The sequence below is a fragment of the Tenrec ecaudatus genome, chromosome X (genome assembly GCF_050624435.1).
Source record: "Tenrec ecaudatus isolate mTenEca1 chromosome X, mTenEca1.hap1, whole genome shotgun sequence".
NCBI lineage: Eukaryota > Metazoa > Chordata > Mammalia > Afrosoricida > Tenrecidae > Tenrec > Tenrec ecaudatus.
The window spans coordinates 85,541,183-85,565,440 of NC_134548.1; the positions used below are offsets into that span (position 1 = coordinate 85,541,183).

The following is a 24,258-nucleotide window of genomic DNA, read 5'->3' on the forward strand; positions in this document are numbered from 1 at the left end:
ACATTATGCTTTCATAGATTTACAGTCTTGTAAATACTAGGGAACAGTGTTAATCTGCTCTATAGGGTTATCCTGAGTCAGAATCGACTTAAAGGCAGTGGGTTTGTTTTTTGGTGATATGTTGGGTAAAATTCATGGAAGGCCTCAAATATCAAGGTAAGTCATTACCAAATAAAAATCCTTTATAGCTTTGGCAATGGTAAAGCATCAGCTTTGGGCGGTGGTCCAGCATCTTGATCCATATTACCCAATAGAGTTGAGGACCCAAGACATAGGGCTGAAAAGTTTGGGAGTGAGGTCTGAAGAGTTAGGCTGCTAACCACGAGGTCAGCAGTTTGAAACCACCAGTCACTCAGAAAAAACAATGGGGCTTTCTGCTCTTATAAAGATTTACAGCCTTGATGTGATAGTTTTTATGTCAAACAACTTTTGTGAAGGTATGGATGGAGCCTACCCTCTCAATCAGGAGACATCTGCGTGGGGGTCTTTTAATGAAAGATACTGAACTGTTCTCTCTCTTTTCTTTTATCGCCTTTCTGTTTGCTTAGACTCTGCATCTGACTCGGGGTTTGACGGCCCATGTGGCCTACCAACCATGGGAGCTGCAGTACCCTGCCATGTTCTTGCCAACTTTCCATCCACACAATTCTGCACCCGATGGTCTGTGATTTCTCTGCTTCCCATTTTTGCCATCCTGCTTCTTTGGCTGGCAGCTGTGTGAGTCTGGACGGAGTTCCAATTAGTATCAGCCTTGAGTTGGGCTGGGCTGGACTACTTCCTTGATATAAATTTATTTATTGATATAGCTAGTTACCTTGTATACATATATGAGAGTGCCCGGCTTTGTTTCTCTAGAAAAACAATATAACATACTTAGAAACCCATGGGTCAGTTACACTCTGTCCTGTATGAGTTGGAATCAACTTGATGACAGTGAGGGCTTTTACAAAAATCTGTGATTAAAGCTGATTAAAAAAACAAACATTACTGAGGATTCTGTATGGCATGGTACAGGAAGAGGGGCATAGGGGCATGGGACCATGGGGAGAGGTGAGACTACGAGTTACTACTGCACTGGTTGGGTAACACCAACCCTAGGGAACTCACTGACTCACACCCAGTTCTGACTGATTCCAAATTCTATGCTCTTGCCCAAAATGCAATATTGCTTCTTTCTCTAAAAAGAAAAATGAAAATAGGATTACAGTTTTAAAGCTTAGAAATATTTAGTAAGTCGAGATGTGCTTTTTCTTTAGCATTAATGAAATTCAAGTTGGACTTGGGTCAGCTCTTTTAGGACTGGTTGAGCGCTGTGATTTGAAGACTAAAAATCATTATGGAAAGAAAACATAAATTTAGAAGCTAAAAAATCTGAAAGAAAGAAATAATCTACATTTTGGGGATTAAGAAGTGGAGGAAATATTTAAACCATTATTTTGAAGTACAGGAAAAGTTATTTACCAGTATGTTTGGCAATAAAAGTTCACTGAAATGTTAACCTGCTTTATACCAGTTAATTTCCTTTATTTATATTCTATAGCTCTAACTGAAGTATACATTTTAAAACTCAGACCCTTGGTCTTATATTCACCTAGACCTAACCATCCACCGCCCCCCACCTCCAACACACACACACACACACACACACACACACACACACACACACACACACACACGCATGCACGCCCACACACCCCATCCCACCTCCTGCCTGCTTTCTGACTGGCTCTGCAAAGAGAAATTCCATATTATGCAGTCATATCTGCTCTAAGGTTTAATTTGCTTCTACTAAATTGTAGAAACCTGATTGTATTGCTATTTTCAGTGGTGTTGCTATCCTGCTAAATAAGTTCTTATTGGTTGAACCTCCTTGTTACTTAACTTAACTTTCCGAATAATACTGTCCGCATTTTCGCTGCAAGGCTATGCAGCACCAGTGACAGCAAGAGTCTTACTCCAGATGTGTTAGACAGGGTTCTCTAGAGAAACAAAGCCAGAATGTCAATAATCATATACATTTATTTATACAGATAGATAGATAGATAACATAAGAAATAAACAGTTAATTAAATTATAAAGTAGTACAAATGGCTCAGTGCAACTCACTCCCATGAGACAGTTGTGAGACACTGGCAGTCCGTCAAGTCTTGAGGGCCGCAGGGCAGTTCTCTGTAGAGCTACTTAGGTTATCTGGGCACAGGCAGCAAACAGAAAGGCAGGTCACCAACAGTCAGCCAGATGACAGGGTCCGACAGTCCCTAGTTCAAGAGATGTAAATTCCAATGGTGTGATGAAGCAGGTCTTGAAAGATCCTCAGATTACAGTGACACAGTCCACCTATCCCACAGGTAGTGTAACTTGCAAACTGAGGCACAGAACAAGCAAGGCAACCTCATGCTGGTTTGATGATCCAAGAGCATCAACCATCAGAAAGCAAGAGACCCGAGAACTCGAAAAGCAAGGCTCACTGAGCCATTTATCCCTCTGCCCTTCAATTAACCCCACATGTGTTTATTGGCCAGGTTGGCACAATAAACTAACTACCTCACCAGGCTTACTTTCTTTTATCTAAAACAATTTTCCATAAACTCTAGTATCCAATCATCTGCTAAGCACTCACAAAGTATCTGACCCAGGCACTTGATTAGCACACACCATTTTATGGTGTCTACTGTTTAGATACAGAAAACAGAACTCGGACTTTGAAGAACTCATAGTTTTCTGGGGCAGTGAGAAGATATATATGTATAGATATAAGATTTAGAAATATCTATAAAGGTAAGGCATTGCAAGGTATATTGCTTAGATGATCAGTTTTGGAGACGATTAGAAGCCAGAGAGAGAGGCCTGGGAGCTTGTGTGTCCTATACAATTTTCTAGAGGAGTAGTTATTTGATATGGGCCCCAAAAGAATGGAAAAATATTCAAAACAATCAGGAGAGGGGGACAGAATTTCTTGTAGAGCTATCTATAGGAAAAATATAATTTTCAAGTTCCCCAACTACACTTCCCTTTGAAGAAGCAATAGATATAATTCTTTCAAGTAAGAAGATACTGTTTCATGAGTAGTACAGGTATCTTATTACAGATATTCCAAATTATTCGCTTGTAATGGGAAAATAACAGGGCCTTCAACTCCCTTAAAGAGGTAGTTTCAGATGTGAGCACAAGGGCATCGAACTGGTGGAAGTTGGACTTTGGTGCAAATTTCTTGCCTTGAGGGTGACCAATGAATGGTTTCCTGGAACTACCATATACTTAGTATTTTAATGCTCTTCTTGCTACATTATGACATGCATTAATTTGGTAGGCCCAGCTCTGCTGCTGCAAGTGAATATTATTGGAAGACTTACCCTTTTACCAACCCCCGTTGTTTCTGTAAATAGGGTCCAGTCACTTAAGAGTTAAATCTGTACCAGTCAATAATTTATGCATTTTTGTTCAGAGCTGACCTATACTCATATACTTTACTTTTCTCAACAGTGTTTGAAATTCTAGACCTTTGGCTAAACTAATTACACTATCAATGTGTAGTGGTTGCACATGGGGCTCCTAACTGCAAGGTCAGCAGTTGTAAGTCATTAGCTAGCTCCAATGGGAGAGGTGAGGCTTTTTACTCCTGTGAAGATTTACAGGCTTGGTGACTCACAGGGTCAGTTCTATCCGGCCTTATAGGCTTGATATAAGTCAACGTTGATTTGTCAGCAGTGGAAGTGATGCCCCAGGGGGATGATTGATAATGTTCTCTAATCTAACCTGATAACATTGCTCAAAGGTGAGACAGAGACATATATAAACCAGATATATGAATGGATTTAGGGCTTGTACTTAATTGTAGAACCAATTTAAGAATAATTAGTTCTTATAACATGATCCTGCTTGATGCTCCACCTGATGAAGAGATCACTGATGATGCGGGTACTATAGTAAAGTGGAGTGTAGAAACCAGATGATGCCTGGCTATCAGAAAGATTAGCGTCTGGGCTCTTAGGCTTATTTTCAGACAAGCAACCATCTAAGTGATGCCTCGACCAAGTCCACATGAAAGAAGCACAGCAGCCTGTGTGATCCAGGGGTGGTAAATATTATAATCCAAATCCAAGGGAAGGAATGGCACCAGAACTTAAAGAATGAACACCTTGTTTTCAGATGGCGATGGATGACAGCGGAAGCCCTAAATCCATTTGCAGGGTCCACACGTGGATTTAGCCCCCAGTGAATCCCTCTGATCATAATTGATCAGGCCCATATGGAAGAATCACACCAGCCTGTGCATCATGAGGTGTCCATGGGATCAGGTAACAGGAATCAGAAGACCCAAAACAAGCAAGCAAGCAAGAAAACAAACAAACAAACAAACAAAGAAACCAACCAACCAGTACACAAAGAAAACATTGTTGAGAATGAGGGAGTCAGAGCAGAGACCTGAAACCCATCTGTAGGCAATGGGACATCCCTTCAAAGAAGGGTCACAAGGTAGGGATGAGTCAAGTTTGCTCTTTCTCTTATATCAAGGGTATTCAAGTTTGAAAATGGCAGATATAGTTAGGTGAAAATGTATTATCTTATCATTGATCTCCCTCTCGATCCATTTTAAAGATGTTTCCATTTTAAAAAGGACCAGGGAAGTGAACAGACAGTCTTGTTAACATGCAGATTGCATTGCAAAGTGGGTAGTTGCAGATGCAGTTAAGTTAAAATTTAGCACCCTAACATTGGATCTTCTTTATGAGCCATTTAAGCTTGTTCTAGGCTTTAATGATTTCTACCTTCCCTTTGATTGAGGTTGCTTTTGGTTGTTGTTTGCATGTTTATGTTTTAATGATTTCCTGTATAAGAAGTCCAGGATTGGTAAACCTGTAGAGATAGTAACTGGATTAATTTTCCCTTGAGTAGGAGAGGTTGGGGGGAAATTGGAAGTTAGCAGTGATGAGTAAAAGATTGAAGAAACTGTTCTAAAACTTATTTGGTGAGGGTTGTACAACTCTTCTTGATTTGATTGAAATATTGAATTGTATGATATGTGAATTATATGCCAGTTAAACTGTTGGGGGACAGGGGAGAGTCAGTCTCAAAAACTAATAGGGGCAGTTCTTCCTTGCCCTATATAGTTGCTATGAGTCTGCATCAACCTGATGGCAGTGAGTTTGGTCCCTTGTAATAGTGTTACCATATATCCATTGATCTATAAATGATGATCTCATATCTTATTTCTATTGTCAGTTTTACATTCACCAATTCTTACCCATATTCTTTCATCTCATCCCGTGCAATTCACTCCATGTACCATCACTTATCCCACTTCCTCTTTGTGTTTTTCTTCCTCATTATTTTCCCTAGGCCTCTAAACTGTGTCCTTGGGTAAATGCTGCCCTTTTGATCGTAAATAGTTTATTATTCTAAAGTGTTCATACTACAGTTGTATCGTTCCTCTTGTAGACCTGTCTGTTGTTGGGCTGACAATGACGCCACAACAAGAGTTCAGTCCCAGTAAGGATTATAGTCCCAGGGTTTCCACCAAGCACTGTCCAAAAGTAATCCTGGTCTGTTTTATGAGTTTGCGTTTTGATTCACATTTTTCTCCCACTCTATCAAGGAACTACTAAAGTGTTTCTTTTCAGACAATCGATTTTCAATGTGAGAAGTTGCTATTGACGTACGTTCAAACTCACAGATTCTTTCCTTGGCCATGTTCAGTCTAGTGATGAGTATATCAAAAGCATTCTTTATTTCTGTGATAGCATTTTAGAAATTTCTACCATTTCCTTTCAATTCTTTCTTGGAGATTTTACTTTCTCTGCCTACATTATGCATCTCCTCTAGAATGTTTTCCACTTTGTCCATTACAGAGCTCTTAGCAGGTTTATCACAGTCACTTTAAATTCCTGGCCTGATTACTCCAAATTCTGTGGCATAGCTGTCTTGTTCTGATACTTGATGTGTTTCTGCAGACTGTGTTCTTGCTTTTTAACATGCCATGAGATTTTTTTTCTGTTGAAAGTCTGACATGGTACATCGGAAAAAGGAACTGAGGCAAATAAATCTTTGATATATGAGATTTTATATTTATTCAACTAGGAGTTATGCTCTGTTTACCACTTGCTTTATCTTTATATATAAAATATTAAACTTTAGTCTAATGGCCCTGTTTTTGTCTTGTTTGTTATTTTCGGGTTTTCCAAGTGTCTGAGCCATGCCGTTTTCTTCAGCATTAATCTGCTGTGGTTATATGGCATCCTTATTGCTGTGATAAAATGACATGGAAGAAGAGGGGGTGTTCTTGATCCTATGATTAGGCCTTAGTCTTAGCCCTCTGCCCTTGTGATATGGCCCTCATAAGTGTTTCTTAGCTTTTTTTTCAACTCTTAGGTTAGACAAAAAAGCAAGATGAAGCTAGAGTAGGGCATTTTACCTCTTCCATGATGAAAACTAGAGAGGCCGGATTTGCATATTTTCCTTTTCCCATGTTGGCTAGGCTTTGGTAAACTAGTTTCCCTGAGTTAAGGCCACTGTTAAGAAGAACAGAGTAGTCTGGGCACATTTCACACTGTTTGCTTTCCCATTCTCAATGTTGGAACCATAGGGGGATTTCCCCTCCTACACCTCTCTTACCTTCACAGTGAGGACTTGGTTGGGCTTCTGGTCTTATAGGTGTTTTTATTTCACAAACAAATCCATATTCACTCTTAAGCAAATTTTGATTGCCCTTTAAATGTTTTTCGTTTTCAATTTTTCCTCTTGCATTACCACACTGTTCTTGGGAGTAGGGGAGATTTTTTTTTTTACTCAAGATATAACCACCATTAAGTTATTCAAAATTTCTTATTTGAGAATCAAAGAAGAACCATGACATAGCAAAAACATTCTCTACCTATTTAATAAAAAACAAAACAAAAACATTCTCTACTTTTGGAGTAAAGAGACTTATATTTCAGTCCTAATGTTATCATCAACTAGTTAGTTGTAAACATCTAAGGAAGTCACATAAGCTCTCTGACTCTGATTTTAGTTGTTTGGGCTCTTTGTCCTGTTCATCACCCTAGGTTATAATTGTGAAAGCAGAAAGCACTAGTGAAAAGTATGGTGAAAATCACAGCTCTCCATGGTTGCAGGATAGATTACATTTCACTGGGTAGAAGAAAATTTATTTTCTTTCTCCTACTAGAAATATGATACATGCCTAATTTTAGAACAATGAAAAAATAACAATCTAAAAGAAAAAACCTTTTTGTCACACAGTTAACCATTTTTATCTATCCCTCTTGCTACTTAAAATAAAATAAAACTATACAGAATTATTTTGTCCCAAAATGAGAACATACTACATATAGTCTTTAATATTCTGTTTTAGTATGTTAATCTTTTGTTATGAATATGCTACTAGTCCAACAGATAACATTTAGGACCATTAATATTTTAATCACCCCATAGTATTTCACTATTTTAATTTATCATAATTTTAAGGACTTTCAAATAGTTACCAACTTTTGGCTTTGGAGTGAATTCCACTTCAATAAACCCATTTTATGATTTATAGAGTGTTTTGAATTCTATTTTTAAAAAATAACACATTATGTGGAATCATTCCTTACTTATTATTCAAACTTGTGTTGCTTATGTTATCTTTGCAAAATATAAGTATCTGTTCTCCTTCATGTTGTATCTTAATTGTTTGACAGTAGCCTGGTCCAGATAAACTGTTGGATTAGTACTACATGGAATCAATGCTAAACCAAACATTATATTGATCTCAACTGCTTTTACAGATATCTAAATCCATGAAGAAGGAAGAAAAGAATCCAAGAATGCATGACTTGACAAAATAGGAGATGATTCAGAAAGCATAATTCCAAAGCAGTATATATCTTAAGTAAGACAAAGAGTGTGTAATACTCATGGAAGATGTGTAACATGAGAACATTATGCAAGCATCTAGGAAGGGAGTTTTTAATTCCAACTCAGACACAAAATTTCTGTAGAAACTGCAACAAAGTACTTCCCTTTTGGGGGACTCAGTTTTATTATATGATACATGAAGGGGTAAAATGATTTATGGTATTATGAGATCCTTGGTTTGAAAAGTTCAAGAATATCTAGAAAGAAATGTGTGTGTGTGTGTGTGTGTGTGTAGGTTTCACAATGAAAAATTTACCTTCAGTGAAGAAGGTAGATGTAAAAAGTAAGGATTTTATCAAGGAAGACATAATTAGATAATATTTTTAAAAGATTATGGGTTGGGCGATGTGAGTGCGGAGCCTTTGGCAGCACTAAACAAGATTTGTGATGAAATGGAGCCTGGGACAAACTCTTTTCGAGTAGAATTTCCTGATTTTTCTAGTACCATTCTACAGAAACTGAACCAGCAGCGCCAACAAGGGCAGTTATGTGATGTCTCCATTGTTGTCCAAGGCCACATTTTCCGGGCCCATAAAGCTGTTCTTGCTGCTAGTTCACCCTACTTTTGTGACCAGGTACTCCTGAAAAACAGCCGGAGAATTGTTTTGCCCGATGTGATGAACCCAAGAGTGTTTGAGAACATACTCCTATCTAGTTACACTGGACGTCTAGTCATGCCTGCTCCAGAAATTGTTAGTTACTTAACAGCAGCCAGCTTCCTCCAGATGTGGCATGTAGTAGACAAGTGTACGGAGGTTTTAGAGGGAAACCCCACAGTCCTCTGTCAGAAGCTCAACCATGGCAGCGACCACCAGTCCCCAAGCAGCAGTAGCTACAATGGTCTGGTAGAGAGCTTTGAGCTGGGCTCGGGGGGCAATACTGATTTCCCCAAAGCCCAGGAACTACGAGATGGAGAAAATGAAGAGGAAAGCATCAAAGATGAGCTGTCATCTCAGCTCACCGAGCACGAATACCTTCCCAGCAACTCATCCACGGAGCATGACCGGCTGAGCACGGAGATGGCAAGCCAGGATGGGGAGGAGGGGGCCAGTGACAGCGCCGAGTTTCACTACGCCCGACCATTGTACAGCAAGCCCAGCATCATGGCCCATAAACGCTGGATCCACGTGAAGCCTGAGCGCTTTGAACCGCCCTGTGAGGGCATGGACGTGCACGCCACCTATGACGAGCACCAGGTCACGGAGTCCGTCAACACCATGCAGACAGAGCACGCAATTCAGCCGTCAGGCGTAGAGGAGGACTTTCACATCGAGGAAAAAAAGGTGGGAGCGGAGTTTGAGGACCAGGCTGAGGAAAGCAACTACGACGAGCAGGTGGATTTCTATGGCTCTTCCATGGAAGAGTTTTCTGGAGAGAGGTCGGATGGGAATCTAATTGGGCACAGACAGGAGGCTTCCTTAGCCCCAGGCTACAATGAGAATATTGAAATGGTAGCTGGAATTAAAGAAGAAGCGTCCCATTTAGGATTCTCAGCCACTGACAAGCTGTACCCTTGTCAGTGTGGGAAAAGTTTTACTCACAAGAGTCAGAGAGATCGACACATGAGTATGCACCTCGGTCTTCGGCCTTATGGCTGTGGGGTCTGTGGCAAGAAGTTCAAGATGAAGCATCATCTGGTGGGGCACATGAAAATTCACACAGGCATCAAGCCGTATGCGTGTAGTATCTGTGCGAAGAGATTCATGTGGAGGGACAGTTTCCACAGGCATGTGACTTCTTGTACCAAGTCCTATGAAGCTGCGAAGGCTGAGCAGAATGCAACTGAGGCTAGCTAGAGCTATAATCTGGCCCTTGAGTGGCGTGCACAAAAATAAACTCAGGTAATTATGCAGATCTGGGCACAGATGATGTGTGCTACTTGCTATTATAAGAGAAGCTTAAAAAAAGATATTTCTGAAGGACCAGCTTTAAGCAGGCCAATTTAAAAATCTAATTCCTCAAATTTTATATCTTCCAGTCCTGGCCTAGAGGAGGTCCTGGGGGCAAGTCAGCCCCCTCCCCAGCTGGGAGCCTCCGTGCGGTTGAGGATCCCGGCACGTGGACTTTGTGCTGTGGACACTTGGGCTGGGGACTGGACTCCAGTCCCACTCCCCGGCAGTGTCGGGCTGCAGTGTTCGATCACTCGTGATTACAAGGTCGCTGACATTTTATTTTGTTCTTATAATAGATATTAAATAATGTGGGTTGGTTTTGGTAGCTGCTTCACTGATTAAAATGCTACTTTTGTAAAAGCTACGAATCATGTGATTCCTAGAATAAGAACGTGATTAACAGAAAGAAAAAAAAAGATTATGGGCTGAATTCCTCTTTCAAAAAAATGTCAAGAAGTGCCATTGAGATACACTAACTGGATGCCAGTGAATTATGATGGTTCTTTAATTTCTTTTCCTCTCCCAATTCTACAATTAACTGATGTCTGCAGCATTTAGTGATAACTCTTTCTAAAACCGTTATATTGGTATATGATTCACATATCATATAACTCAATAGTTTAATCACATCAAGAGAGTTGTAAAACCATCACCACATTCCGTTTTAGAATAGTTTCTTCATTCTTGTACTAATCATTTTAGCCCTCCATTTCCCGTAGCCTTTCTTGCCATACCCCCCAAAAACCATTAATCCAGTTACTGTGCCTCTATAGATTTGCCCATCCTGATTTCATATGCAGAAAAGCTATTTAAAAAAACTAAGAACATAAGAAAGAAATCAGAAAAGCCTCAACTTAAAATGAGTCAAAATGATAAGGTGTCAAATTTCAACCTAACTGCATTTCCACTAATTCACTTTTCAATGCATTCTGCATGAGAGCAAGGCTAATCACATGCCTGACCTATGGTCAGAAGAAATTCACCAGCATTTCACCTTTCATTTCTTTTTTTCTTTTAAGGGTAGATTTTTTAAAATTAATAAATCTTTTTATTGGGGCTCATACAACTCTTAAAAAACTGAAACAACTTTAAAATGTGTCCAAAGGTAGATCAAATGATAAGAGATTACATTTTAGCCTATGTCTGCTACAATCAATTTTACAATGCTCTCTGATAAGATCATACACATCTTTCAATTATCATCAAAAGGATTCTCTGGAGGCTTAATCCATGTGTGGACCTTGAAAATGGATTTTGGGCTTCCACTGTCAAATGATAATTCTTTACTGATCACATTGCCTCAATCTTGAAAGGTATTTTTTAGTTTTTTTCTTTTAAATAATTTTATTGGGGGCTCATACAACTATTATCACAACCCATACATCCATCTATTGTGTCAAGCACACTTGTACATTTGTTAACATCATCTTTCTCAAACATTTGCTTTCTACTTGAACCCTTAGTATCAGCTCCTTATTTTTCTCCCTCCTTCCCCACACCCCCATCCCTAATGAACCTTTGATACTTTATATTATTATTATTTTGTCATATCTCACACTGTCTGATGTCTCCCTTCACCCACTTTTCTGTTGTCTATCCCATAGGGAGGAGGCTATGTGTAGATCCTTGTAAGAGGTTCCCCCTTTCCATCCCACCCTCCCGGCATTGCCACTCTTAACACTGATATTTTTTAATGAAAAATAAAACAACTCCAACATTTCTATTGAGTTAATTCCAACTCATAATGACCCTGTGTAGGGTTCTCCAGACTGTAAATCTATACAGCATGCAGTCTCATCTTTTTTCCACAGAGCAGCTGGTTGTTTTAAACCATGAACTTTGTAATTAGCAGTTCAACATCTAGCCCATAGTTCCACTAAGACTGCTTATTGTAAAAGCAACAGCAACACAACAACAGCAAAATATACTTTAAAAAAAATTAGGTGAGGGGTTGGCCTTGTATATATAGCAATAGTAAGGTTATAGAGAAGACCATTTGAAGTTCAGAAGTACATGAGGGAAAATCTTTCATTCTAATCCAATGGGACAAACTGTTGAAATTTGGATAGCAGAGTCTGAAAGTAGGAGTACTCATGACTGCTTAAAATACTGAACCCAGAAAGAGTTGATTTTAATGGATATACATCTACTGACACTGATCTCTGATGTGACATGTCAGGGGGCTCTGTCTTGGCCCCATCACGATTCAAAAATTCACTGCTGACTTAAATAAATACATAGATCATATTCTGATCAATAACAGGTGATGCAAATCTTGGAGAGACAGTTAATACATTAAATGAGAAAAACAGGATTTAAAAAGTCATTTCATGCTTTTTATGGACCTTTAGTGTGCGTCAACAACATGTATGATGGGAGAAAAGGATGAGTAGGAGTCAGAGATTCTTTATCAATTTTCTTTATTATTCATGGGTATTTTGCTTCTAGAGTACATATATAAGATAGTCTCTTGGCAACAAAATCACTGTTTGTGTGTGTGAAAGAGAGTTAGAAACTGAGACATATTTATTTAGGTGTGGGTTATTTCACCTGATAAAACTATATCTCTTAAGTTACTAAATTGTATAGTGAAGGTGTCATTAGATTTTTTTTTTGATTCCTGGAAGGAGATTGCCAAGTTGCTTAATGATTTTGAGAAAGTTTAGGAGTACCAGATAACAGAACTGTCTCTTTAACAGCAACAATAAAATTATGGTCATGACACCTGCCCCTCCCCACACGAAGAATTTATTTCAGAGGACAGCACTGAAGCTGCAGCTCAGGGAGAGGGACATATCTGATCAGAGCACACAGGAGAAAATGAAGGGGGAGGAAGAGAGAGTGGAGCATATCCTGGCACACCAAGTCTTGTCGATGATATTTCCCCGCAGAGCAGCCAATCCACAGAGAAGACCATATGGCTGGCCTGAGTATGAAACACAACATCCCTCACTGACCCATAGCCCTACAGGGGACAAAGCTGGAGACATAGTATGGGAATTTCGCCTGATCTGATCCCACCACACTGAGGCAAAACACTAAGGGCATGCAACAGGACAGCAAGGGGAACAGAGCAATGAAGTCCCAGGGAATGCCAAAAATCGACTTTGGGGCCAGGGCATGGTGCCCCAACACACTGGAATGGAAAAAACTCCTACAGGCCAACAAACAGTCCTTGAACTAATTACACGCTTTTCTTTCTTGTTTTTTTTTTTGTCATTGGTTTGTTGTTGTTTTTTTGTATATTATTGCTTAGTTTTGCTCTGTCTCATTTTTGTGCATGTTATTATCTCCGCAGGTCTGTCTAAATAAGATAGGCTGGATGAACAATCTGGAGGAGAAAACAACAGGACTGACAGTTCTGGGGGGACATGGGAGAGGGGCAGGTGGTGGGAAAGGTAGTGGTGTTAACAAACCCAGGGATGAGGGAACAACAAGTGATCCTAATTGGTGGTAAGGAGGGTGTAGGAGGCCTGGCAGGGCCTGGTCAAGGGTAATGTGGCCAAGAGGAATTACTGAAACCCAAATGAAGGTTGAGCATGATAGTGGTACAGGAGGAAAGTCAAAGGAAATAGAGAAAAGAGCTAGGAGGCAAAGAGCGTTTATAGAAGTCTAAATAAAGGCATGTACATATGTAAATATCTTTATATATGAGGATGGGCAAATAGATCTATGTGCTATATTTATAGGTTTAGTATTAAGGTAGCAGATGGACTTTGGGCCTCCACTCAAGTACTCCCTCAGTGCAAGAACACTTTGTTCTATTTAACTGGTAATCCATGATGCTTACCTTCCCGACACAATTGCTGAAGAAAAAGCGGGTGCATAAACAAATATGGTGAAGAAAGCGGATGGTGCCTGGCTATCAAAAGATATAGTGGCTGGGGTCTTAAAGGCTTGAAGGTAAACAAGCAGCCATCTAGCTCAGAAGCAACAAAGTCCACATGGAAGAAGCACACCAGCCTGTGTATCATGAGGTGCCAATGGGATCAGTTATCAGGCATCAAAGAACACAAATATCATATCATTGTTTGCTCACCACCCCAATATGATCACTGAAGACAAATGGGTGCATAAGCAAATATGATGAAGAATGCTGATGGTGCCTGACTATGAAAAGATTTAGCACCTGGGATCTTAAAGGCTTGAAGGTAAGCAAACAGCCATGTAGCTGAAAAGTAACAAAGCCCACATGGAAGAAGCACACCACCCTGTGTGATCATGAGGTGTCGAAGGGATCAGATATTAGGCATCAAAAAAATTATATCACTGTTAATGAGGGGGAGTGTGGAGTAGCGACCCAAAGTCCATCTGTAGGCAACTGGACATCCCCTTACGGAAGGGTCGCGAGAAGGAGATTAGCCAGTCAGGGTGCAGTGTAGCAACGATGAAACATACAACTTTCCTCTAGTTCCTAAATGCTTCCTTCCCCCTCTCTCCTCCCCCCCACTATCATAATCCCAATTCTACCTTAAAAATCAGGCTATACCAGAGGATGTACACAGGTACAGATAGAAACTGGAAACACAGGGAATCCAGGACAGATGATCCTTTCAGGATCAGTGGTGAGAGGGGCGATACTGGGACGGTGGAGCGAGGGTGGGGTAGAAAGGAGGAACCGATTACAGGGATCTACATATAACCCTTTTCCTGGGGAACGGACAACAGAAAAGTGGGTGAGGGAAGATGTTGAAAAGTGCAAGATATGAAAAAGTAATAATTTATAAATTATCAAGGGCTCATGAAGGATTGGTGAGGGAGGGGAAGATAAGGAGCTGATGCCAGGGGCTTAAGTGGAGAGCAAATGTTTTGAGAATGATGATGGCAAAGAATGTACAAATGTACTTTACACAATTGATGTATGTATGGATTGTGCTAAGAGTTGTATGAGTCCCTAATAAAATGACATAAAAAATTCTGGTCATGAGTATTCAGTTTCATTAGTTCCTGAAGCTGAATGCTTATTTTTAGGTTCTGTTCTGAGAGCCTTGGAAAGTGAAAGCTCTTCCCCCAAATACTTTAAATCAGGTATGTAGGAAGGACAACCATTTATGCAAATTACTTTTGTGTAATTTTCTTCAAGATGTTGTGTAGTAAGGGCCAAATATAGAATAAAGCTTAGGAAGGAAGGCAGAGAAAGTGGTGGTGATATGTTGTCTAGGATAATATCAGGGAAGGGCTTTTCGAGGTAGGTCAGGGCTTGATCTTTATTTTAGTCCAAGTATGGAGAACCTGCTACAGCATTTAATTTTAAAGAAACTTAAGGATTTGAAGATCTTAATGATTTCTTAAATAAAATTATTTAATTGTTTGCACTTACAGCTTTTATTATATTCCAACATCCACCCAATGTGTAAAGCAAATTTGTACGTATGTTGCCAGCATCATTTTTAAAACATTTCCTTTCTACTTGAGCCCTTGGTGTCAGCTCATTTCACCCCCTCCCTCTCCCTCCCTCCTTCTCTTTGATAATTTATAATTTTTTTTCATGTCTTACATTGACCAATGTCCCCTTTCACTCCCGTTTCTGTTGTCCATTCCCGGGGGGGGGGGGGCAGTTATATGATGATCACAGTGATTGGTTCCCCTTTTCTCTCCCGACTTTGCCTTACCCTCCTGGTATCACTACTCTCATTATTGGTCCTGAGGAGTTTATCTGTCCTGGATTCCATGTATTGATCATTTCTATCTGTACCAGTGTACATGCTCTGGTACAGTGGGATTTGTAAGGTAGAATTAGGGTCATCACAGTGGGAAGGGGGGAAAGCATTAAAGAACTAGAGAAAAGTTGTAAGTTTCATGGGTGCTATACTGTGCCCTGATTGGCTCATCTCTTCCTTTTGACCATTCTGTATGGGGATGTCCAATTGTCTAAAGATGGGCTTTGCGTGTACACATCCCCCTCCCCCTCATTCACATCGATATGATTTTTGGTTCTAGGTCTTTGATGCCTGATACTTAATTCCCTCAACACCTCATGATCACACAGGCTGGTGTGAGTCTCCCATGTGGGCTTTGTTGCTTCTCAGCCAGATGGCCACTTGTTTATCTTCAAGTCTTTAAAACCCCAGATGCTATATCTTTTGATAGCCGGGCACCATCAACTTTCTTCACCACATTTGCTTATGCACCCATTTTGTCTTTAGCAATTGTGTGGGGAAGGTGAGCATCACAGAATGCCAGATTATTAGAACAAAGTGTTCTTGCATTGAGGGTGTAATTGAGTGGAGGCTCAATGTCCGTCTGCTGCCTTAATACTTAACACATAAATATATGTACATAGATATATTTCCCTATCATTATATAAAAATATATTTACATATGTATATGCCTGTATTTAGACCTCTATAAATGTCCTTTGCCTCCTAGTTCTTTCCTCTATTTCCTTTACTTTCCTCTTGTCCCACTATCATGTTCAGCCTTCATTCAGGTTTCTGTAATCCCTCACTGTTACATTGCCCTTGATTAAGCCCTACTAGGCATCCTACGCCCTTCTCTCCATTGATTTTAGTTCACTTGTTGTTCCCTTGTCCTTGGGTTAGTTGCCTCCTCTCCGCCTTTCTCCCATCTGCCCTTCTGTGTCCCACAGGAACGTCAATTTCTTTCTTCTCTGAATTGTTTATCTAGCCTATCATATCTAGATAGACATGCAGAGACATTAATAAGCACAAAATCAAGGCAAAGCTAAACAAAAAAAAGGAAGACAATAACAACCACCACAAAAAAACAAAAACTAAACAAACAAAAACAAGAACAGAATAACAACCAAAAGAAATCCAGTGACAAAAAAAGGAAAGGCCTATAAATTAGTTCCAGGTCTACTTTTTTATCTTTAGGAGTGCTTTCCAGTCGTGTCTGATGGGGTGATACACTCTGTCTCCAAAATCTATATTTGGTAATCCCCGGAGACTTCATTGCTTTGCTCCCCTTGCTGCTCTTTTGCATGTCCTTAGTGTGATGGGGTCAGATAGGATACAATTCCCACTCTGTGTCTTCAGTGTTGTCCCCAACAGTGCTATGATTCAGTGAGGGACGTCATGTCTTGTGTTGGGGCCAGCCCTATGGTCCTCTCTGTGCATTGTCTGCTCTGAGCAGGAATATCATTTTTGGGGCTTAGTGGGTCAGGGTGTGTTCCATTTTCTCTCCTTCCCTCTTCGTGTGCTTCTGTGTGCTCTGTTTAGATGTGCCTCTCTCTCCAAGCTGTAGCTTCAGTGTTGTCCTCTGAAGTGCATTCTTCCTGGCAGGGGTGGGGGGACCACATAGTTGAGAATGGCGCCTGCAGACCTCTCTACTGATTTCCTGCTACATGCTGGTATGTTGTATTCACTTGAATCCTGGTCTCTTTTTCTCTCCTGTGGAGATATAAACAATATTCTCTCCTTGGGTGGGATAGTGCCCTACTCCCCCACTATCCATGTCTTAAAAAAATCTTGGACAAATATTGACTCACTGTGTTCTTTTAACATATTAGCAAGGCACATTTCACTTTTAGTGACATTATAGGGAAGATTTTGGCATCATAGGGAGGTAGGAATACAACATTAGGGTATTAATCACTTGGGTTTTTATGCCAAAATGGGGATCCTGAATGATGCTTCCTTAATCTCCTTCATAAGGTTTACTTGTTGATGAGTTCAGTTCCATGGACATAAAAATAGTAGTTCTTTTCTCCTGGGAATTATTTTTGGCACAGTATACTGGGAACATTTCAGCTTTGGATTTCAGTGGAAGTCCAGTTATACATTTTTTTCCTTTGGGATATACTTGAAGATATCTCATGACTGATAGAAAAAACATTTTAACCCTTAATGTATCATTTAAAATGTTCCAGTAAAACAGAAGATTCTGAATTTTACCATATTGTGCGTGTTAAGTAAGGATATATTAAATTCAATGCTTTAATTCTGTTCCTATAGGTGCTTTCACAAAAAGGTTCTGGCTTTCTTTTGATACTTTTTCACAACTCAATCATAAAATTGGCAGAGGACCTCAGACCTTTCACTAAAGAGGACATTTAAATGGCGACCAAATGTATGAAAAATGCTTAGTGCCATTAACTATCATAAGGATGCAAATCCTTATGATATAGGACAAATTACTTTGTCCTATAGGGCCACTGTAAGTTAGGATTGACTGGACAGCAGTGGATGGGTTCAGGTTGGCTAAGATAAAACAAAAGCAAGCAAGCAAACAAAAAAACCCACCAAAAATAAACACCAAAACAACAAATAGTGAATGTTGGTGAGGATGTGAGGAAAGTGGAAACCTTACTCATTTTTCATTTTATTGTGGTGGTTTGTGTGTTGCTGTGATGCTGGAAGCTATGTCACTGGCATTTCAAATGCCAGCAGAGCTTCTAGACTATGATGTATAAAGAAGGACTCAGCTTCTCACTTCAGAGGAAGTAGCCACTGAAAAACGTATGCATGACTTTAAAACATTGTCAGACACTAAAGGCCTAATGAATGGAAGCAGAATATTGTCAGAGATAATGCCAGAGGATTGGCTCCTGGAGTCAGAAGGTACTCGAGGTGTGACTGAGGAGGAGCTGCTTTCTCAAGATAGAATCAACTATGGTGACCTGAAAGGAATAAAGTCAGTGGGGGTAGAGCCAACACGACCTTCATTTGCTGCTGCAACACAACTCAACGTGCTGCAAAAATCTAATAATTGGAACTTACAATGTGTAAGTATGAATCGAGGAAAATTGGAAGTTGGTCAAAATTAAATAGCATGCATAAACATTGATATCCTAGGCTTTTCAAGGCTGAGTGAATTGGTATTGACCAGTTTCAATTAGAAAAATCATGTGGTTTCACTACACTGGGAATGACACATCATGAGGAATCCATTGTATTCATAGTCAAACAGGAAATGTCAAGATTCTGTTTTGAAGTACAATGTAATAGGATTATGTCTATTTACCTTCAAGGAAATCCTATAAATACAACTACTATTTAAATTTATGTGCAAACCATGAAAGCTAGTGATGATGAAATTGAAGAATTATACTGATGCCTTCAGTTAGTTGATAAAACATGCAATGAAGATCCATTGCTTATTATTTCAGCTGGAATGCAAAAGTTGGAAACAAAGAGGAAAGAACAGTATTTGGGAAATGTAGTCTTGGGGATAGAAACAAAGCTGCATATTGCATGATAGAATTTAGCAAGACAAAATACTCTTTTCAAAATACAAAAGGCAACTATACACATAGGCTTTTCTTGATGGAATACAGAAATCACACTGATCACATCTGTGTGAAGAAGCAACAGAGAAACTCAATATTAGCAGCTAAAAGCAGGCCGGGAGCCGACTGTGGAACATATTACCAATTGCTTATATGGAAGTGTGGTAGTTAGATGATTTTATGTCAACTTGAAGATGTAGGAAAGTGTATGGGTGGAATCAAAGTCAATAAGGTCATGTCGTTGGGAACCTCCTTGTCCCTTCGCCACTCCTCCTTCTTGCTTGCTGAGACACTGGTGGCCACACTAAGAGTTGCCAGTGCCCTGTTATGTTTCCCCAGACCCTGGATGTACATGATCCTGCACCCACTGACCTATGATCTTCCTGCACTCTGCATCTTTACATTTGGCTGCATGAGTCTAAAGAGGGACTTATGGACTCATATTAGACTTATGGATGTGAGATGGGTTGAGCTGAGCCACTTTCTTGATATATAATTACTTCTTAATATAAAGCTCTTTCTTATACATACATGAGTGTCAGTGGATTTGTTTCTCTAGTCAACCCAGCCTAATACAGTAAGTTTGGGTTGAAGCTGAAGAAAATTAAAACAAGTCCACAAGAGCCAAAGTAAAACCATGATTACATTCCATGTGAACTTGGAAACTTCATAGGAACAGAGTTGCTACATTGAACACTAATTACAGAAGACCCAGTGAGTTGTGTGCGAACACCAGCTTTTCACGAAGAAAGCAGAAGGTCATTAAAAAGACAAGAAAGAAAATATCAAAGTGGCTGTCAGAAGGGACTCTGAAACTTGCTCTTAATTATAAAGTAGCTAAGGCAAATGGGAGAAATGATGAAGTCAAACAGCTGAACAGAAAATTTCAAAGGCAGCATGAGAAGAAAAAGTAAAATGATACAATGAAGGGAGCACGTATCCAGAATAAGAAAACAAACAATGAAGAATATGCTCAGCATATCTTAAAATGTTCTAAGTGCAAATATTGAAGGATGCAGTAAGCATCGCAAGAAGAATGAGGGCATATAGAGAATCACTGTATGAAAAGAACTAGCTGAAACTCCACCATTCCAGGAGGTAGCATATGCATGTGAATGTTACACATAGAATAAGGAACACCAGGGGAGGATCAATGCATTTGAATTGTGGTGCTGGAGAAGAATATTCAAAGTACCACGGACTGCCAAAAAAGAGGAATCATTCTGTCTTTGAAGAAATGTAGCCAGATTGCTCCTTAGAGACAAGGATGGTGAGACATGTCCCCAGAGAAGAACTTTATGCTTCATAACGTAGAAGGACAGCATAAAAGAGGAAGGCCCTACATGGTATGCATTGAAATAGTGGCTACAAAAATGGGATTCAGCATAAGATCAGTTGTGAGGCCACACAGGCCTGAGCTGTGTTTTGTTCTCTTGCTCATAGGGTGCTATGAATTGAAACAAACTCGTTGGCAACGAACAGTAAGAAAAACAGCAGCCAGTTTTTGGTGGAAATGAAAAATGGTACATCCATGTGGAAAACAGTTTGGTGATTTCTTAAAAATAAAACAAACTTAAAAATATCACTATGATATCATCTCCACAATTCTACTCCTAGGTATATACCAAAAAACTTCAAAGCAGAGATGTATAAACCCATATCTATTCCAGAATTATTCAAAATATCCAAAGTTTTAAGCAATGTAAATTCTCATCAACAGTTATATGCATTCATAAAATATAGTACTTATATACAATGGAATATTACTCAGCCAGTAGAAGAAACCAAGTCTTGGTAGATAGGACAATGTGGATGAAATTTTGTTGAGTGATATGGCAATCACAAGAGGACAAACATTGTGTGACTCCACTTATATGAAAAGAAAGGACAAGGCAAACATAGAGAGAACTAAGTATATTATAATGGTTACCAGGGGTAGGAGGGAGGATGGGATTAATAGTTATGGAAATATTACATTGATTAAAAGTAGGGTTTCACAACCAATTATTGTAATTGTTGTCAAGAAGTTGCACACATGTAAAAATATCAATTGACAAAAATTGTGTGATAAATATATTTGCAACAATGACAAAAATAAAGAGCAGCTACTGAGGATACTTATGTACAACCATTCTATTCAGTACCTAATGAGGAAAAGGAGTAGAGATCATGAACCAAGTTCTCTTGTGACTTCATATTTTTCCTCGAGATTCATTCTAAGTTCCTGAGCATGAATTCCTGGTACTTCATGCTGTAACCTTGCCCTTCTTATTCAAAATTATCACTCAACATTTTCTTAATATTATCGTTTTGTAATTCATTTTATTTTTAGAAAAGGAGGCAATAAAATATATTCAAACAAACTCTGTTGTTCAAGAAAATGTGTAAAACAGAAAAGTTCAAGTGGTCTAGGTGAAGTGGACAAAAATTTCAAATACGCGTTGTGGTAGTTACATAATCTGGTGTCACTTTGGGACTTGAGAAGATTAAGAGTGAAGGGGTGGAGTCTAATCTGTCTATCTGATCACAGCCATTGAGGCCTCTGTGTGGGCCTGGCTTTCTCCTGAGAATTCTGGGAAATCTGGTTTTTCCTCCTTTGAGGCGGGAGATACTTCTTGTACTCGCTCTGTTCACGCCCATAGAGACACTCTACTGACAAGGTTGACTCCCTACGAGACATCCATGAGGAGAAACCACATGGACCTACCCTGATGCAGCCCTGGATGCTGAAGAAGCCATGTAGAGACCCCTGCCAGCACTGAGATGCTTACAATGCCACTGGATCCAAAGATTTTCCACCCACTGGCCTGTGATTGTCCTGCACTCAGTGTCACTGTATGTGTTTCGTGAGTCTGAAGAGGACTTTATATATTGGTATCAGACATAGGGGCTAATGTTGGATTTATGAACTTGATCTGGACTGGGCTGTGGTGTTTTCTCAATATTCAACTTCTCTTATATATAAACCTCTTTCTCATACACATATGTGTTTCTATGGATTTATTCCTGTAGTCCACCCAGATTAACACACACATCACCTAACTTCCCTCACATTTTTTCACCTCTACCTTGAGAAATAGACAAAGAACACCCAAGTAAGAACAAACAAACTTTATTTATTCAGAACTACCTACCAAAAGTCACTTTGCTTATTGTCAGAGGTTTAAAGACAGGCAGGGCAGTGGGAAAGCTTTATGCTAGAATAAAGGGAAAGATTCGGGTCTGTATTTTGGTATGGGAAGCTAGACGTCAGTAAAAAAGGAAGCAGATCAACCTAAGTCATTGTTATGGAAGCCTTTTTGTATTATCTCGTTGGTATAAGTTGGAAACAAAAACAAAATTAAGGAAGCTGTATAGTTATCAATCAACCCAAGGTCATTTGTGGTCCATTGTTAGAGGGATTGTTATTTGATACTGCTGATAGTGGGTCACAGTTCTATTTTTAGATATGATATTGACTGTTTTTATTAATTCATTCAATCTCTCAACCCTTAAGAGGTTCAGCATCAAAATCTATGTTACTAGCAGCTTCCAGAAGAGATTTGACACCCTGAGTACTAATGAAAGACGACCTGCAGAGCTGTGGGAGGACATCAAGAATATTATTCATGATGAAAGGAAAATATAATTGAAAAGCCAGGAAAGAAAGAAAATATTAAAGTGAATGTCTGAAGAGACTCTGAAACTTTTGCTGAATTGCAGAGTAGCTAAAGCAAATAGAAAGAAATGAAGTCAAAGAGTTAAATAGAAAATTTCAAAGGGAAGCTCAAGAAGATAAACCTAAAGTTACAAAAACAAAAAGAAAGAACATGCTCAGCATATATTAAAGAACTCAATAAATTTCATGCCTCAAGTTTCAATATAGAAATATTCTATGGGCAAAATATTGAATGTTGCAGGAAGCATTAAAAGAAGATAGAAAGAACACACAGAAACACTGTACTAAAAAGAACTAATAGACATTCCAGCATTTTGGGAGGTAATATATGAGCAATAACCAATAATGATGAAGGAAAAAGTTCAAGCCACAATTAAAGCATTAGCCAAAACCAAGGTTCCAGAAATTGATGGGATACAAATGGAAATGTTCCAACAAGCGGATGAAGCACTGGAAGCACTCACTTGTCTACGCCAGGAAACGTGAAAGACAGGTATTTGGCCTACTGCCTGGAAGAGATCGATATTTGTGCCCATTACAAAGAAAAGTGACCAAACAGAATGCTCTAAATATAGAACAATGTTACTGATATCACATGTAAGCAAAATTTTGCTGATAATTATCCCCAAATAGTTGTAGCAGTACATTGATAGGCTGCTTCCAGAGGTTCAGGCTGGATTCACAAATGACATGGCACAAAGGATGTCATTGCTGATGTCAGATGGATCTTGGCTCAAATCAGAGAATGTTAGAAATATGTTTACTTGTGATTTATTGACTATACCAAGGCATTCAACTCTGAGTTATAACAAAATATGGATAACCTTGAGAAGAATGAGAATTCCAGAACATGTTATTGTGTTCATATGGAACTTGTACATGGAACAAGAGACAGCCATGTGAAACAGAACAAGGGAATACTGCATGATTTAAAATCAGGAATAGTGTCCATCAGGGTTTTATCCTCTCACCATACTTATTCAAAGTATATGCTGGATAAATCATTAGAGAATCCAAATTATAAGAAGAAGAATGTGACATCAGGATTGGAGTAAGCATTATTAACAGCCTGCTATATGCAGATGACACAACTTTGCTTGCTTAAAGTGGCAACCTGAAGCATTTGTTACTGAAGGTCAAGGATTACAGCTTGTAGTATGGATTACAATTCAATGTCAAGACAACCAAAATCCTCACAACTAGACCAATAGGTAGCAATATGATGACTGGAGAAAGGATTGAAGTTCTCAAGGATTTCATCTTGCTTGGATCCCCAATCAATGCTCATGGAAGCAGCAATCAAGAGATGAAAAGGCTCATTGCATTGGGTAAATCTTCTGTACAAGATTTCTTTAGAGTATTTAAAAGCAAGGCTGTTACTTTGAGGACTAAGGTTCACCTGACTCAAGTCATGAGTTTTCAACTGCCTCATATTCATTTGAAAGTTGGACAGAATAAGGAAGACTGAAGAATCGATGCATTTGAATTATGGTGCTAGAGAAAAATAAAAAATACTATGTAGTGCTAATCGATTGTGGAAGAAGTATGGCCATAGGGGTTCTTAGAGGCAAGGGTTGCAAAGCTTCATCTTACATACTTTAGACATGTTGTCAAGGGAGGCC

The 24,258-nt window shown here is 39.3% G+C and overlaps 1 protein-coding gene across 1 annotated transcript; it reads left to right on the forward strand.

Annotated features, from left to right (window-relative positions):
• Positions 1-8,258: 8,258 nt before the first annotated feature.
• On the forward strand, positions 8,259-9,692 carry LOC142434038 (zinc finger and BTB domain-containing protein 43-like). The gene has a single exon (XM_075538712.1). The coding sequence runs from the start codon at positions 8,289-8,291 to the stop codon at positions 9,690-9,692; it is 1,404 nt and encodes a 467-aa protein (XP_075394827.1). The 5' UTR covers positions 8,259-8,288.
• Positions 9,693-24,258: the final 14,566 nt, after the last annotated feature.

Excerpts from the sequence above, each read along its gene's own strand:
- LOC142434038 (XM_075538712.1), top strand. The coding sequence starts at position 8,289 with ATGGAGCCTGGGACAAACTCTTTTCGAGTAGAATTTCCTGATTTTTCT.